This window comes from Citrus sinensis, chromosome 4, assembly GCF_022201045.2.
Source record: "Citrus sinensis cultivar Valencia sweet orange chromosome 4, DVS_A1.0, whole genome shotgun sequence".
NCBI lineage: Eukaryota > Viridiplantae > Streptophyta > Magnoliopsida > Sapindales > Rutaceae > Citrus > Citrus sinensis.
The window spans coordinates 23,793,093-23,810,975 of NC_068559.1; the positions used below are offsets into that span (position 1 = coordinate 23,793,093).

At 33.2% G+C, this 17,883-nt stretch overlaps 1 protein-coding gene across 1 annotated transcript; it reads right to left on the reverse strand.

Annotated features, from left to right (window-relative positions):
• Positions 1-665: 665 nt before the first annotated feature.
• On the reverse strand, positions 666-6,718 carry LOC102615054 (probable isoprenylcysteine alpha-carbonyl methylesterase ICMEL1). The gene is made up of 11 exons (XM_006484323.4): positions 5,673-6,718; positions 5,496-5,572; positions 5,229-5,298; positions 5,015-5,095; positions 4,445-4,519; positions 3,652-3,753; positions 3,415-3,555; positions 2,779-2,844; positions 2,547-2,690; positions 1,328-1,418; positions 666-976 (listed from the first exon to the last, which is right to left on the reverse strand). The coding sequence occupies exons 1-11, from the start codon at positions 6,092-6,094 to the stop codon at positions 815-817; spliced, it is 1,431 nt and encodes a 476-aa protein (XP_006484386.1). The 5' UTR covers positions 6,095-6,718; the 3' UTR covers positions 666-814.
• Positions 6,719-17,883: the final 11,165 nt, after the last annotated feature.

Here is a 17,883-nt window from a genome sequence, read left to right on the forward strand (position 1 = left end):
ACGGCAAAAGTATTCACTTACTGATGCACTAACACAAAGTCATATAATCTTGAGTTAGTTAAATTTCTCATTCTTAGAGGACTCTTGTCGATTAAATTCTTATTTGATATTGAGGTGCTATATCATAGAAACTGCAGCTGCTATGGAGAAAAAAATTTATAGTTATTAAATAAATATTGATAGTGAGGAGTAAAATTAAATTATCTTCTAAAACACAATAGTTATTGTTTACCAAATACTTTAGTACTGTAACATTTAAACAAACTACCCAGCCCCAATTTTAAACAGGACTTAGAGCATCCTAATAATGCTAAAATTCTTGACAATGGCAAAAAACCACATGGTTAACCCCTGGTAAACCAGTAATTAATTATAGATTTGAGATTTTCCATTATCTATCTACAGATGCTGCCATTAAATGCGAATATCAATAGACAAAGACCTAAGATATGAAGGACACAAGCAACTAACTCCATCTCATTTCCCTTGCAGAAGGATGCCTATCCTTCATTTCCTAATTGCACCTGCCATTTGTTTCAACAACATCTATTACTGAACAACTAACATATAGTAAATTTAATTGCAGCATCGCAGAAAATGTGTTGAAATAGCTGCAGTCTTTGTTATAGTTAGATTGATTCTCCTAAAATCTGCGAAGTTACTCATAATAAAAAGAGCTTACATTAAAGAAAATAAAATTCTTCTGTACACAGAGAAAAGAAAAAGAATAAGAAAAAATTGCAAAGCTAAAACATGAGAAGATAAAATCAATAACCAATTGATGTTGAGCTGATTGTTGAGAGGTTGCAAATCGTTAGAATGGGCTGATGCTGCGAGCCAACTTTAACATGAATTCAGGTACAAGGCGTCTTCTTGGAGGAGCCACTGCATCTTTGGCACGGGCTTCTTGGTCGTCAGCATGGATGATAGCAACAATATCTTCAAACATGTCATCTTTCCCGCCTCTCATTGGATCCTGAATGGCATATGAGCCAAACAGAAGTTGTAAATAATTGTAGAAATAAAGATTTTAGCATTCATTTTGCTGCCAAAAAGATGAACAAATAAAATATAACAGAGCAGCAGGAGGTTTATTCATTGAAGCATTAATTTAATGCTATTTATTGACTGTTAAAAAAAAAAAAAATCTTGCAGAACCCCATAAGTTTTCAGCACCACGTAATTTAAGTTTACTTGTATACTTTGGGAATAAAAATGCCTGAGATGGAGATGAGACAAAATTTTTGTTGAAGCTGCTATTTTTCCAAACCATGAATAATACTTGGCAGAGGTAACAAGAAAGAAGGCATCAGATTGCTTCTTATACCTGAAGAAACAGATCAGTGTGTGTCTTCCCTTCATACAAAATCGATTCAGCTCTCACTCCAACTCTTTGAAGAGTATTTGCAAAATTCTTACTGCACAAATGATATCAAAATAAGTCCTTCACAAGCACTGAAGACATTTATATCGCTTATCAACATTCACGGAGTACAGAACAGGAGTTAATGATAACTAGAGGCTTGTATAATTGTTCAGCTGAAGTGCAGGCCACTGCTGAGAAGTGAACGTTTATAAAATATAGATAAAACCTCTAACCTTCAAATGTCATATGCATATGATACAGATGCAACTTTGAGGGGGCTAGGCTAATTAGAATTAACCTCTGAGTCTGGGGATAGGTTGTATTCAAATTGCAAAGGCTTAGTTATCAAAAGCTGTATATCAATGATCCATTTCAATTGTGCCATGCAACCCACAATCATAAGATTCTACAACACAAGCGCTGCATATTTTTTCTATCTACATTCAGCATAGACAGCATCGTTATTTAAACCCTCTCTAAATCCCTTCATTGCCATTTCATTTTCGCTGTTTGACCTACCACTCCCCTCAGACAAACCTATATAAAAGCAATAAATTTCCTAAAATATAACTGAAGCATCTCCATCTTGAGGTTATTGGTTGTCTGTTATTCTACCACTGCCATAGGATTTATAACTGACCCATCTAAACATCCTCCTCTTGCATTACAGGCCTCACACAACATCATTTCTTCATTAAACACTATAAAATACATGCTTCATATCTTTAAATCTGAAAAAAAAAAAAAAAGGTATTCAAGAGTAATTTCTTTAAACAATGACAGCTAGAATCAGAACATATTTCATAGGAAAAATCAATTTTAGGATACTGCAACCACCAAGTGAAATGACTTGAAGAAGATTAACAATTTGATATAAACAAGTAGCCTATATGGAGAATGGAAAGTAGTTAGTAAAAAAGTACCACTGATATTTAAATAGCATTTTATTCACTACAAACTTGCAGATTGAGATTAGCTAAAACATACATTTACAAGCAAAAAGAAGAACCTTTTTCATTTTTACCACAGAAAAGAATGGGAAGTTCAATTACATGATTTTATGGATTATCAAAAACAGGAACGCTCTATAACTAATTAAATTTCTCTAGGAAAGAAAGCATAAATTGGAATTAAGATAATCATATGCAATCGCACAGTTCACTTAAGAGGAGAATAAAACCTCGCATCTGCTGGAATAGAATAATCTGCAGTGCCATGAAAAAGAATAATAGGAGGTAGAAGAGAAACTGCATGTCTGGTGTTTGGGTCCTGGACCAGCACTTCAGGTGAATATTGTCGCAAAGATTCTTCCCCATCCATTATGCTGCAGCAATTGACAGTAGAAGAATAATGTATTGATTTAAGATAATGCATGCATACCCAGATCTAATATTGAAAGAACATGTATGTACCTTAAAAAGATGGAACGGTACAGGCCCCGACTATGGAAGTGATCTACTAGGTCAAACAAATTGTATCTGATTGTAGATTTTGGGGGGAGAACAGTAAGAAAATACCACAAAACACTGAAATGAAATAATAGAGGAAATGGAGAACAGAAAAATATTTGGTAAAGAAGGATTGAGGCAGATTATGTTTTGGTCAAACTATAGGTATGAAGGCAGATAAGAAAGTTATATTCATGCTTCTGTGATGATACAATCATATCTCCTTCAGTGAGATTTGATGGAACTTATCAAACTGTAGTTGAACTAGATGTTTCAAAGTTACACTTGAGGAGCAAAGACAATGTCAGACAAATTGTTTTAAACCAAGACCGCAACACCACAGTCATATAGCAAATCTATTTAGAAAATATGGGTTAAAAAAAAAATGCGAATGTACTATATTAAAAGTAAAAATGCTCAGTATTCAACAAATCTCCATTAAGAAATGTGCTAAATTACTAAGCCACTTTCCTCATCTTGTTCGAAAAAGATAGAACAAAATTATAGCTTACTATCATTAGATTTATCTACAAATTTATTATCTTTAAACTACAGCAAAGAAGATATCATGGACTCAAGAAAACATTGAACAAATATTACCCTCCAGATAAACCAAAATAAGCCCTAATCTGGGAGACACTCCAAGTTGTGCTCTCTTCTTCACCAGTCTCTTTGATTGCCTGCTCCAATAGTGTACATGCAGCAATATGTGCACCAGCTGACTGTCCCATTAGATATATCCTATCCAAAGGATCAACAATAAAGAATAGCGTATTCAGCAAAAGAACCTCTTAAACATAAGATAATTCTAAGGGAAGAAGAAAAGTCAAGAGTTACCTATCAGGATCACCTCCATACTCAGATATATTATTGCAAACAAAAGAGATGCCTTGGGAAGCATCCTTCACCATATCCTTGATGGTTCCCTGAGGAAAATTTCTGCATGCATATTTCAATAAAGAGATCAAAGTTGGAGGTGCCTGGATGTTATACAATAGAGAATGCACATTTGCACAGAAAATACAGAGCCAAAGCCTCGGTACTGATGCAATATGAGCAGTGGACTATTAATAAGTTAACATCAAAATTGTAAAAATGTAATTCCTTGTCACATTTGTCAATGAATCCACGTAATCCGCCCTTGTCAATGAAAGATACACAATTAGGCATACAAACTGTTGACAAATTCTAATGAACTAAGATTAATGAAATAAATATTTTGTGGATGCATAAGAAATTTTTTTAACACACTCGATTATTTCTGGAATATAGTTGCCAATAAATGCACCGTGGGATATCCAATTTTAGAAGGCACCACCAAAACAAGAAAGCAGGAGTCAGAGGGTGCTAAGTTAACAAAATAGTTAACCGGAAAGCTTATCTTGCCCACTTTCATGTGCCTGTGAATATAAGCTGGTGTGATATTCATGTACGAATTGACAATTCAGAATCCATATGATAGATCGAACTTAGACGAATGCCAAGAAGTGCTTCAAGTTCTGAATTTGCATCTTAGTGAATGGTATACAAAGCAATGTAGCACACAAACAAAACCCAATTTGCTTGGGAAGACACTATGTATGGCAAAGAAAAATGATGAAACTTATGGCTAAAGTTACAAAAACACCACCTGTAATCTATGCAAGCAACAATGATGTCCCTTTCTGATAACTGTTGCCCTAAAAGAGAACCCCAAGCTTTGTAACTGCATCAACAGAAAGACAAACTCAACAACGCCTGTAGCTGTAAGATGGTAGTCATAAATGATCCAGGAAATTAGCAGGTAATTGTTGTGAAATTTACAGAATCAGACTAAACTTACAAGAATTAACATCTAATCAAGTAAAGATAGTAAAAAGATTAAAAAACAAAATCCATTTCCTTCCATGCTGACACGAACGAGATAAACAATACATGTAAGATCGTTGCGACTAGAGAAGTAATTATACTTTGTTGTATGCATGCAACTCCGCCTACTTCAATTGTTTTGTCTTTTTTCACTTCTGTAGAGTTCTTTCCATTATTTAGTACAAGTACATAAAAGTTTACTGGCATTCCCATATAAGAAAATGTAAGCTACTACCAATTTTCCCAACGCCTACAATGCACATGTCTAAATTCGATTTCCATGTCTGCAATAACTAGCTCAAGTTTTCAATGGCAACAGTAGACATAGAAAATCAAGGAAGAAATAACTCACCCAATAATCCAGGCTCCCCCAGTTATAAATGCTACAACCGGCTTTGGGCCATCACTACTTTTAGGGAAATACAGATCAAGCCTGCGCTGCACAAAATTTCAGCCAATTGTGCTAAACAAATAAAATAAATAAATAAATAAAAGACAGAAGGATTTGCATAAATTATTTGCACATCAGAGCAGAAGAAATAAACTAAGTCCCAACATATGCCTACCTATTTCTTGGTTGATCACCATAAACTATACCTCTGCGTACTTGACTAGAGAAGAAATAGTGACATCCCACTGCAAAAAAGAATCCAACAAACTAGTTATCATACTCCACCTTATAAATAATTACATCAACATCACATGTACGTGTGGATCGCCATAATGTTGAGCCCCTTACTTATTAGCCTAAGCTTGCATGGGCGTAATCACTTGACGTGGTATTAGAATTAAAAAGCAGAGAATTTTCACAAATGACTAGAAATGGTAGAGACCTTGAATAAAACCAGGCAAGAGCAGCAATGAGTAACAACCAAGAGCGAGAAATCTCACGATCCATCTGTAGCCTACCCTGAATAAAAATTAAATGATCAGCAATCGATCAATCAATAACGAAAACAAAAAAAAAATTTAATAAATGAATCAAAAAGAAAATAATTTCAGCAGCATACCCGAGATATCTCAACAGCTTGAAGCTCAAGCGAGTGACCAAGAAAGTTTCGGCGGCGGCACGGCCTACATCTTTACTAAAAGAGTGGCGGCGGGACCCACCAGCAGAAGAAGCAGCGCCACTGCCATTACTGCCGGACAATGAACTGAGAGAGTTGTCGCTGGCGGATCGGCGGCGTCGCTGCTGATAGCAATTGCCAAGACCGGGACTGTCGTTGGGTGAAGTGATGTTATTATTGTTGTAACTGGAGGTTCTTGAAAGAACAGGCTTGATGTTGGTGATGGCCTTCTCCACGTCTTCGTATTCAGATGAAATTAAGAGACTGGTCGTGGGGTCATCCCTTTCTATCTCTGCTTTTATCAACATTGCTGCCGCCTCTGTTCCCCGATGATGATAAGTTACTGGTAAGATCTGAGATGGCATTTTCTTTTCTTTTCTTTCCCCCCTTTTTTAAGATAGGAAGAATAATGAACTATCCTAACTGTTTTTTCAGTTTTTTTTTTATTATTCTCTGAAAATCTTCCCTTTATATATATATATATATATATATACTCAAGGGGGGAAGGGTGTCATAGTAAAATGATTTATGCAGAAGAGCAGAGCGGAGTGAAATTTGGTTAATTCAGTCCTCTGGGAACGAGGAAGCACAGGATGTACCCGTGCAAGAAGATAAACGAGAGGCAAAGTTGATTGGAGTCTTTGAGAAGAAGCCACTGGGATTTTGCCAAATGGCAGTATTTCATTGGGTTCTTATACTTTGTTGGTGGAGAAACTTGGAATTGGTCGTTGGCTTTTGCTGGGCTGGGCATTTGCCTTCCATGACTTTTAAACTTTCACTTTCTTCGATATTTGAAGATCCAAAATGTTGTTGATCCACACTCAACAGAACCCACTGATCCGATCATCCCTTGGCTTCGCGCCAGCTGAGTCAGACTCCTCAGTCCTCTCCTCTACTTTCGTTTCTCGGAAGGGAGAAAGTGATCAGCAAGCTGACAAGCCCTTGCCTGAATCTAATACCAAGCTCTTGCACCGCCATCATAATAGGAGTAATAATAGTAACAGGCTAACAGCCCCACAAGACACAAATATAGAAACAATAAATAGAATAATATTTTGAGTCGCCATGAACTTATTTTTCTAAAGAAATGGAACCAAATAAAACCATAAGATACCATTCTTTCTTCAATTCTTTAACCCAGCCAAGCCTCATGTGCACGTATAAATATTTAAAAGAAATATTAAAAAGAACTTTCTTTTGGTGGGCGATATATTTTAAGATAAGTAACATTAATACTCATAATCTTTTGAAGTATCAGGAGCATTGAAATTTTACTTAGTTGAAAATTTTGTTGGAAATTTGTTTTATTGTACTTTAAAAGAAAAGTGCACTCATAATCTTGAGATTTGCCCTAATATACAAGTAGATTTGTATAATGTTAAAATAAACTGATACTTTTTGATACCAAACAATCTTGTTAACGTTTCTTGTACTAAATGAGATCAAACCATTCCATTTCAGTTCAATTTTTTTTGATAAACTTGCAATGTCGGCTTATTTTGGCCACTTCTGAAAGCGCGCAGCTGGCTTTATCTGACTTGTGGGCTTTGCCAATTTGCCATATCAGACGGATTCATCAATTTTTATAACTTAAAATCCAACTTAACTTTAGATCTTCGAATTAAATCCCTTTCTTGTCATATCATTGGAAATTTAGAAGCTTATACAATCGAAAAAGTATAGTTACCCCTTCTATTAATGATCCTTAACTTTAGATCTTCAATTAAATTTATTGAACTATATATAATTAAAGCCCAGTCCAAGGTTCTCAGTTGGGGTATGTAACTCCGTCGGACTGGCCCAGAGAGGGTGTATCAGTAACTCTGGGGCATCATTTTTGCCACTGGTTTTGCACTTCTCTCAATTGTTGTGCGCGCTGTGGTCCATAGAATTAATGGGCTCAAATCATTTCCCAGAAACTCAAATTTCCATCTATTTTATCAAAATCCAACGATTACACACACTAATTGTGTATTTACTAATCAATAATCAGTAATTAAAATGGACTGAAATCGGAATGAGAAATAGAAATAAGAACAAACTGTTTATTTTAGCCTGAGAATCAGAATTGGTATTAACTGTATTGTCATTGATGTGTTTATTTTATTTTGGAATCATAATGTATAGTTATAAATTACTAAACTGACCATCCAATTTATCCAAATCCAACCATTACACACACTAATGGTGTGTTTACTAATAAGTAATCAGAATGGATTGGAATCAAAAGCAAACATATCATAAATCATAATGGTATATATAATTAAAAAAAATCACAATTTTTATCTTCCCTATATGCAAACAGAGAGATAATACTTATAGAAAGCAATTATCATATTATTTTTCTTAATTTTGATATTGTTAATATTCTCACTAAAATTTAAATAATACCAAAGATCATATCATATTTGAGAATTATCAACGAACATATGTCACATTAGCTTGCGAATGAATGTACACTAAAATTTTGACTTAAAAAAAAAACAATCGACAAATTAAGCTTAAAAATAATTCAACACTTGAAACATTCAAGACTCAAGTCATTGGATCATAGTTTTATATATCAAATATATAATTAATTAAAAGTTTACACAATGCTAATATGCTATGTTATGATTGACCCACTATAATTAATTCCACTGTTTATTTCAACTTAATTAAAGAGTTTCACCTTTCTCAACGTCTTACGTCTACTTTTCATTTTAAACTTGTAACAGTTATCAAGCCTTTTTGGCTAAAGACAGTGGTCAAACAAAACCTAAAGTTTCTTTAGAGCAAACTATACTTTCACTAATTCACTTTATGAACAATAAAAGAAAGTTGAAAAAGGCTTAACTTCAAATGAATTTGGCTGTCGTATTTTGGTGGAAAAGGCTTAAGTTCAACTCTAAATCCTAATCGTACTTTGCCAAAAGCTCTTGATGAATGCTTACAAAATTAAATTAGTGGATCATGATTGGCAAATTAAACCAAAATGGGAAACAAAAATTATGCGCCACTGAAAGTTTTAAAACATCAAGTCCACTGAAGGATTCGGCTATGTCATATGCATTTATATCTAGTCACTTTTGAATTTTACAATGAGTTTTATGACAATTTTCTCTATTGAGTGGAGAAGATAATTATGAGGGATTAAGATGATTCGCACTGTGGCTGTGCAGCCAATCGAACAATTCAACGTCCATTGGCAAATTGCGTATGCATCGCTAGTTTGGTCATGAATAAAAATTTATTACATGATATCATTACATTTTACAAGCTAAATATTTGAGCACAATGATTTATATTGTATGGGACTTTACTTTTTCCTATAAAGCACCCCCCACAAAAAAATAAAAATAAAAATAAATGGTGATGGTGCAAGCATAGGGTCCGCGACCATGACATAAGCTTAATCAACTAAAAAGTGATACGGTTTTTGTTTGATATGATATGAATGGAGTCGCGAAAATGATCTCCTGAGTTTGGCCTTGGCGTGGTTGATGAGAGAAATAACGCCCAATTGAAAAGCTCAAAAGCTCAAAAGCATGCATTCCATTGCAAAAGCACTCAACTTTTAAAAGCGCACAGAACGCAAGTTTCCCCGCATTTCAGAGACCGAATGACCCCGTGTATTACACGGTAAGATTATCTTCTGCTTCTGCTTCTGCTTTTTGGGAAATCGATTAAACCATAAATTGTGACAAAGACATTGCTTATTACTAGCCCTAGCTAGTTCCTATTTCTTTTTTTTTTTGCTTTGCTTTGTTGAACGTTGTTTTGTTAGCTAGTTCATTTAGCCATAAATTAAGCGAATAAGCTTTTCTCCATTGAGGGAGATAGCAAGTCTATTAATTTTATTGAAACTTTCCCACTATAATTGTTTTCTTTTTCACTTTCTTACGGTGAGTCGGTGATGGGTTAATTAATGCCACCTAGACTGGATAGCACAATTTTAAATGTGTTTGATGATTAGGTTTCCTTATCAAAGATGCTCAACTCGGTTCATTGATTTCTGCCAAACAAACTTCATAAATTAATTACTTATTAAAAGATCAAATTAGGAGAATGTTCTCAAATTATACTTGTTAAAACATTAACTTATATGATTGATCAATCAAATTGCTCACTTAAGGATCATATCGATCCTTAGCAACCTCATTATAGCCACCCTTGTTATATATATATATATATATAGTAATTTTCTAATTAGAAATTTTAAAGTGCGGGAAAGTTTTAAAACTGAAAGTTTTAAAATCGCACGGCTTTAAAGGTTACAATTTTAAACTTTTAAAACTATGCAGTTTTAAAACTTTCCTGCACTTAAAAATTCGAGACTAGAACATTTCTCTATCTCTCTCTCTCTCTCTCTCTCTCTCTCTCTCTCTCTCTCTATATATATATATATATATATAGTTTAAAAGATCAAATTAGGATAATGTTCTCCGATTATACATGTTGAAACATGATCTCGATATATTCTCTAATAGCTTAAAATTATAGCCACCGTCGTGAGATCAGGAATAACAATTAATAAATATAGTTTAAAATTAGATGTCAACAAGGAATCATAAACATTAATCAATCGTGCCAACTCCTGTAATTAATGGATGCTTAGTCTGTAAGCCATAAAGTCGTTATGATGATTAAAAATTACTTATTCTGAAGACTATCAACTTTATTTAAAAGCTGCTCGGAGGTTCTTGACTTCACATCTGAAGCATGCGATCAATTGAATTGGCCTTGTCACTCATGCATGATGCCTAACACAAATCATTAGCCTTGCTATTTTTATATTTGAGGCATAGTGAGAAGTTACGTTAGGTTTGTATAAGCAGTTATCTCCACAATATAGATTCTCTTTAGTGATCCGTATACGAAACAATAAAATTTTCGGCGCATGCAAATACCCATTAACTTACTTAAACTGCCATTTGCGGTCTCTTGATTTAAAGTAGGAAACACAGCATTAGATCATTGCAACTAATCTCGAACGTGTGAGAATGTAATATTGTGTCCAATAATCTTTAATTTACCTATATCTTATAGCAGTATTCTCATCATATGGTATTCTATTTATAGGAAAAGTCTAGAGTGCTTTACGTACATTGTTTTTTTTTTTTTTGGTTCATTCACTCTTGCCATAGTATATTTCAACAAAATCGTGATTTTATTAATACACTTCTGCCAAATATTTAATGGATAAGCAGCAATGTTATCAAGTGCTAAATTAAGTGTACTATTTATAAACTACATTTGCTTTTTTAACTTGTCAATTTCAAATAGCATTTGCTGGAAAATGGCCCAACTACATTTGTTTTAGAGTTTTATAGGATTGTTCTTTAGTTCTCAAGAGTCAATAGGAAAAAGAAAATGTAAAACAAATAAAAGAATGAAAGAAAGAAGAAAGGATTGTTAGAAAAATTGATTAGTAACTGCGTGTCTCGTAATAAGCAATGCTCCTGCAGGCATTGAAGACTTTTTTCCGAGTGCACCGTGTAATAAAGAGATCAAAGACGTACGTGACACATAAAGAGACAATAACTTAACATGGTACGTAATTTCTTTTGAACTGGGATCCATCTCATCTTCTGTCAAGATTTAAGTCAAACAAACTAGCTTATCATTCTTGAAATGATCTCTTTTGCGTATTCCAAATCTTGAAACAACTAATCTCCTATCATGATAAGGGTCTGATACAACAATAGCAACCTAGGCCCCATGCCATGCAATTACTCCAAATTTATAAAGAATTAGATTTGACGAGTTGTGTGATTTGCCATGCCAAATCATGTAGCCTAATATAATTAATGGAAATTCAACACCTCCCCTGTTATTTTGAGCGGCATTCCGGGTTTTTAAATTTTGCCGCAAAAACACATTTTTATGACAGGATGTACGTCACGACAACAAAAGATAACAATGCCAAATACTTATTTTTCATGCAAGATCATCAGGACTCTGGAGGCTACATAGTTACTGTACGCAAGTTCGTTTCTATGGATTACTTTTATTTTTTATTTTTTTGGGCTTCATTGAACAGTGGAGCTCAAATGAACTCTCCAAGTTAATATTATTAGAAAAAGGTGACCAAATTAATAAGAAAGCATGCATAGGCATAGGGGTGGGCAATGGATCGGATTCGGATTTGAAGGTAAATCCGATTGGATGAAGTTTGTGGGATCCGATCGGATTTGGTTTGGATCAGATCGGATTCGGATCAATCCGAATCATTCGATCGGATATGCACTATAAACAAAAAAAAAATTAAATAAATAAGCTAAAGTGCTAAAAAATAAGTTTAACTCATGTTCGGATTCGGACTTCGGCCTTCGGATCACTAGTCCAGTCAGTCAGTCACCACTCACCAGTTCACACCTCACATTGTTCACTCACTCTCAGATCTTACATCTCAGTCATAGACTCACAGCACAGGTCACAGCCAACTGAGCCAAGTACCAACTCAAACTGTCAAACTGACATTAACAAAAGACATAGGACTCAGCGAGCATGAGCAGCAGAGCAAAAGCAAAATGCCAAAACCAGCTTCATCCTGTCATCCGTCTTGAACCCATTAACAAGTAACGACCACGCCAAAACTCAGCCACCGCCGGCCTGCTGACACCAATCGACTGGAAGCTAGCTGATTTCGACTGAAACCCAGGCGAACGGAACCCAATTAATCGACCTAAACCCAGCTGACAGTTGCCTCTTCAACCACCGAACTGATCAAGTCCAGCGCCGACCAGCTGCCACGCCAAACGCCGATAATCCACTTCCACTATTCCTGAACACCTAGCAACTTTATTCATGGTAAGCAATTAAACCCGACCCATGACAATTGAAAGTTAACACAACTCACTTAGAATTTCATGCTTCTTTTCGACTTTTAGGGTTTTTTTAGTTGCATTGCAGCCTTGCGGGTAGGTTGGTAACTGCTTGGAAAATGAAAAATCGAAAATGCCACCAAATGGTTTGGGCCAAACCCGAGAGCAAGCAGCCAAACTGCCCCCAAACCCGAGAGCAAGACATGAATTGTTCTGTTTTTTCCTTTTATATTTTCTAATGTATGATTATTCATTTGTAATATTAGTTGAGAAAGACATGAATATGTATTGATGTAAAATTCAAATTTATTAATTATTAAATAATCATCATTATTTAATGTATGATTATTCATTTATAACATTAGTTTATTAATTATTAATAAACTAAGGAACAATATCAATCCTTTAAAATTAAAAATTCAACTTCATACCGTACATTGTGGTAGTAGAATTATTTTATGATAAGTTAATGTCATTAATTGCTTTATTTCCAAATAATAATTTGATGAATGAATTTGTTTAGCTAGTAAGCTAGGCTGAAGAGATTATATATAGTCAAAAGTTATATTTATTTTTTAGTTGAAAATTCATAAACGGAAGTTACAGAACAATAATGATTAATATGATTTTTGTATTTTCAAATGACTGGACATTCAAAATCAAATTCCAATGATGATGATGAAGTTGAAAGTGTACAAGTACCCACAGAAAAGACAAATACAAAGCGGAAGAATCCAACTCAGAGATGACTAATAAAGAAAAGATCTGAGACATGGAATCATTACACTGTACTTGAGGACAATCAATATAAAGCAAAGTGCAACTATTGTGGCAAGATATATCAGTGCCATCTTAGGTTTGAGGAACTCATTTAAAAGTATGTGAAGCATACTTGAACGTGAAGCGAGAGCAAGATGAAAGACAACAAAAATTGGCAGCCGAGAGTAGTGAAGGAAATGCAAGTAATATAGTTTTTGCCAAAGGATGGAGTCAAGAAGCTTGTAGAAGGGCAGTCAGTAAAATGATTATCTTGGGCGAGTTGCAGCTTAATTTTGTTGACAACAAAGGGTTTAGGCATTTTTGCAATGTAGTTGTTCCTCAGTTTATTATGCCATCTCGAAGAACTATTAGTAGGGATGTTATGGATATGTTCTTGGAAGAAAATGGAATTTTGAAGAGTTTGATATGTAAGAATAAGCATAGAGTGTCTCTTACAACTGACATATGGACTTCAGTTCATAAACATGAGTTATATGGTAATCACAGCTTACTTTATTGATAGTGATTGGTGTTTACATAGGAAGATTATTAGTTTCAGCATAATTGAAGACCATAAAGGGAAGTCCATTTGCAAAAAGATTGAGTCATGTTTGCTTGAATCGAGAATAGAGAGGGTGTGTGCAATAACTGTTGATAATGCGTCGGGCAATGATTTTGCTATTGATTATGTGAAGAACCAAATGCTTATGTGGAAGAATGTTGATGCACTTGTGTTGCGGGGTGATTACATGCATGTGCGTTGTTGTGCACATATCTTAAATTTCATTGTCACTGGGGGGTTAAAAGAGTTGCATGCCTCAGTTGCCGGTATTCGAAATGCTGTGAAGTATGTAAGATCATCCATTTTGATATTAAAAGCATTTAAACAGTGTGTAAATCATGTGAAAGGCCCTAATGGAACTGTGGTTTTAGATTGTATCACTAGGTGGAATTCCACCTATTTGATGTTGATGACTGCTTTGAAATTTCGGGAGGCATTTGAGAGGATGGCAGAAGTGGATAAATTGTATGAAGCATACTTTAGAGGAAGAAAATGGGAAAAATAGGGTGGGGCCACATGAGCTTGAAGATTGGGAACATGCCGAAAGAATTGTGAGGTTTTTAAAGATCTTTTATGATGCTACATTGACTTTTTCAGCCTCTTTGAGTGTCACTTTCAATCTTTGTTATGATACAATTGGCTTAATCGAGAATTTATTGAGTGCATTAGAAAAAAGCAAAGATGTTTATGTGCATTTGATGGCTTCTAGTATGAGGGAAAAATATGACAAATATTGGGAATGCACGGAGAAAATCAACAAAATCTTGATTATTGCCTCAATACTTGATCCACGCTGCAAAATGGATTTTACTAAACATATTTTTAGTATGATTTTTTCCGATGATAGTGTGAAGATTGAAGAAATGGTCGCGGTGATGAAAGGCTTGTTGAATTCACTTTTTGATGCATATAGTGAATGGAACTCCTCACCACCATTGCCTAGTAAGAGTTTTCGTAGTGGCAGTGCCAGTGGTGGCGGTGGCGGTTCTAGTTCTTCTCCACACCTTATAGATGACACGGATCGGCAATAAGGGTACATAATGGAACATGGTGATGATACTTTACGAGTTGCTCGCCCTTTTCTTGGATATGCTAAGAAAGTTTTAATTCAAAACGAGGGCAAGCTTGTGACGACCGAGGTGGAAAGATACTTACTTGACCCGATTGAAGATCCTAGTAATGATAAACTAAATTGTCTACCACTCTTCAGTTTTATCTTAAATCTGAATAGACCAAAATTAGTTTGAATTCTGAATAAACCTGAATGTTTGAATCAGAATAACATGTTCATTTTTTTGTTTTAATCGCTAAAAAAAGTATTAAGTTGTTTTTTTTTTAACTTAAAAAAAATCTGAAAACTAATAATTTTACATCTATGCCCTTACAAATTATAAATATCAAACAATTGATAACATCTCAAATAAAATAAATAAGATAACATATTTTTATAATATAATCATGCTCAATTGAATACAATCTTTTAATATTCTAAATTAGTATATGTTAATCAATTTTATTGTTGTTTATGATGTTTTATATGAAAAATATTCATTAAAAATTATAAAGATAAGTAATGCTGATTTGAAGAAAATAAAAAAAAATATTCTACCACTATATTATCATAAGTTATAGAGATGAGTAATAAATCTAATTATTAATCTTATTTAGGTATGGATGACATTTAATTAATTAGATAGGGATATTTTGAAGAATGTTTTTTAATGATGTCATTTAGACTTTTTAGATTAAGCAAAAATCTAAAAAAAATTAGCTTAATGATTTAATGACTTAATTACTGAAAAATTTCATTAAGTTGAAAAAAACAAATGGACTTAATGACTTAACTGATTGCAATTAATGCTGTGTTTACTTTCTGGAGTGGGAGTGAGGAGTGTGGATTCCTCCCACTCCAGTGTTTACTTCACTAAATTGGGGAGGGATTAGGAATCCCACTCCGTGGGCCCCACCCATTTTTGGAGTGGGGAGTGGGAGTGGGACTCCCATTGGGAAAGGTGGGAGTGAGACTCCCATTCCAAGTCCCACTCCCACCTCTCCCTTTTCTACTATTTTTTTTTATAATTTAATTCAATTTAATGTTTTATAATTAATAAAATAAAATAAATAATATTATATTTATTTGAATAATATTATTATATTTAACTAAATAATAATTTGCATTGATTGTAAGTTAAAATTATTTAAAAATAATATTATTATATTAATAGAGAATTAATAATTATTATATTATTATATTTATTTTAAAAATAATAGTACTATATTTATTTAATAATAATAATAATAAATAGTTTATTCTAAGAAAATATTAATTTTGTACTAAATAATATTATATTATTATTTTATATAATAATAAATTTAATATAATTATATTTAAATTTAATATAATTATATTAAATAAAATAAAATAACGTTTCATTTTATATTAAAATTAAAATTAATAAAAAAATGTGATGTTCATAATTAAGAATATTAATAATTATTATAAATTTACAAATATAATAAAATAAATACTTATTCATTAAATATATTTTTTATTAGCTTTGTAATTAAAAACTATAATTCTTTAAATAAGGATAAAATTGTAATTTGAAACTATTTACTCCCAATCCAAGACAAAGTAAACACATAAATTGGATTCTGATCTTCATTCCATGCTTTCATTCCAGTATAAGTAAACAACATACTCCCACTCCCACTCCTCAGGATTCCCACTCCAATCCAAAAAGTAAACGCTACCTAAGTCAATTAAGTTATTAAGCCAGAAAAACAAACAGCTTGTAAGTCTTTGAAGTTTTTTTTTTTCTTTTTTCTTTTCCTTTAAACAAGAATCTTTCCTTAGCACATGAACCCTAATTGTAACATCCCAAATCCAATACGTGTGGAGCACTTGGTTAAGGAGGTCACTCATAAATCAAAATCCTTACACAAAAATCTTAAACCGAAATACCTCAAATTTTATTTAAATAAATCCATGAATCTATATGTCTAATACTAAATATTTTTTTTCCGAAGACATAAATATGACATAAGTTTCAAAACTCTCCAATTACAAGTTCATAAAATAAACAAACGTAAAGGAAACATTAGTTTATCATTCTCTTATTCAACTAGTAAAAGTAAATGAATATTTAGCTCCAAAGATAAGCATACCTTTTAACTTTCGCTAAGTGAGACCCACTCAAAATGTGCCCTCAAAATAGCATGTTGATATGCTATTTTTTCAACACAGTCAACTCAGTAAGTAAAATAATTTTCAACACACTAGACTTATTGCGTACCAAAAATATTGCAAGCATTCTTTTTATCAAAACATATGCTATAAGTCATAAATCTCATAAATGACATATTACAACAAGACTACGTCAATTCATAGTAATTCAGAATATTAAAAAACATAATTAATTATGGAAGCAAATCGTATAGCATCTATGTAGAAAATTAAAGGTTAACTCATGTCACATAATGTCACTTATACTCCCGGTGATTCTGCCAAAAACAGAATCAGAATCAGAATATCGTGTACACTATTGAATTGCAATTGAAAGAGATCCAATTCGATTAAAATTCATCTTAAAATTCTTCATAATTTTTTTTTATTTCATTGCAAATAATTTTAATTAAAATTTATTAATTATCAACATGATCTCTGATAATTGTAGATATCAATATAATATATAAAAGAACAAGAATGATCAGACGTGTTATGCAATCGAGTACTTTATTGTGCGTGACTGCGCATGTGTCAAACTCTCATTGAACGGCTGTAATATGCGATTGCACATAGCTGAGCACCTCTTTATAAAGGAATACAATTCAAATAAACTTTTGGATCAAAAGAATTATCCTAATGAAGAAGCCATCAATTTTCTTTTGACTTAAGTGGATTACACATGGTACTAATTCATTCAAGAGCAAGCAACAATATAATTAAATGGACAATTTCCATAATCTTATTTTCCAACTCTCCGGAAGATCTTTTCCATTTAGAGTATGATTAGAAACCCTAAAA

Coding starts and splice junctions, on each gene's coding strand:
- LOC102615054 (XM_006484323.4), bottom strand. CDS start 6,094: ATGCCATCTCAGATCTTACCAGTAACTTATCATCATCGGGGAACAGAG. Junction 2,845..3,414: donor TATTTTGGTTTATCTGGAGG/GTAATATTTGTT, acceptor ATCTACAATCAG/ATACAATTTGTTTGACCTAG. Junction 2,691..2,778: donor TACCGTTCCATCTTTTTAAG/GTACATACATGT, acceptor CAATTGCTGCAG/CATAATGGATGGGGAAGAAT.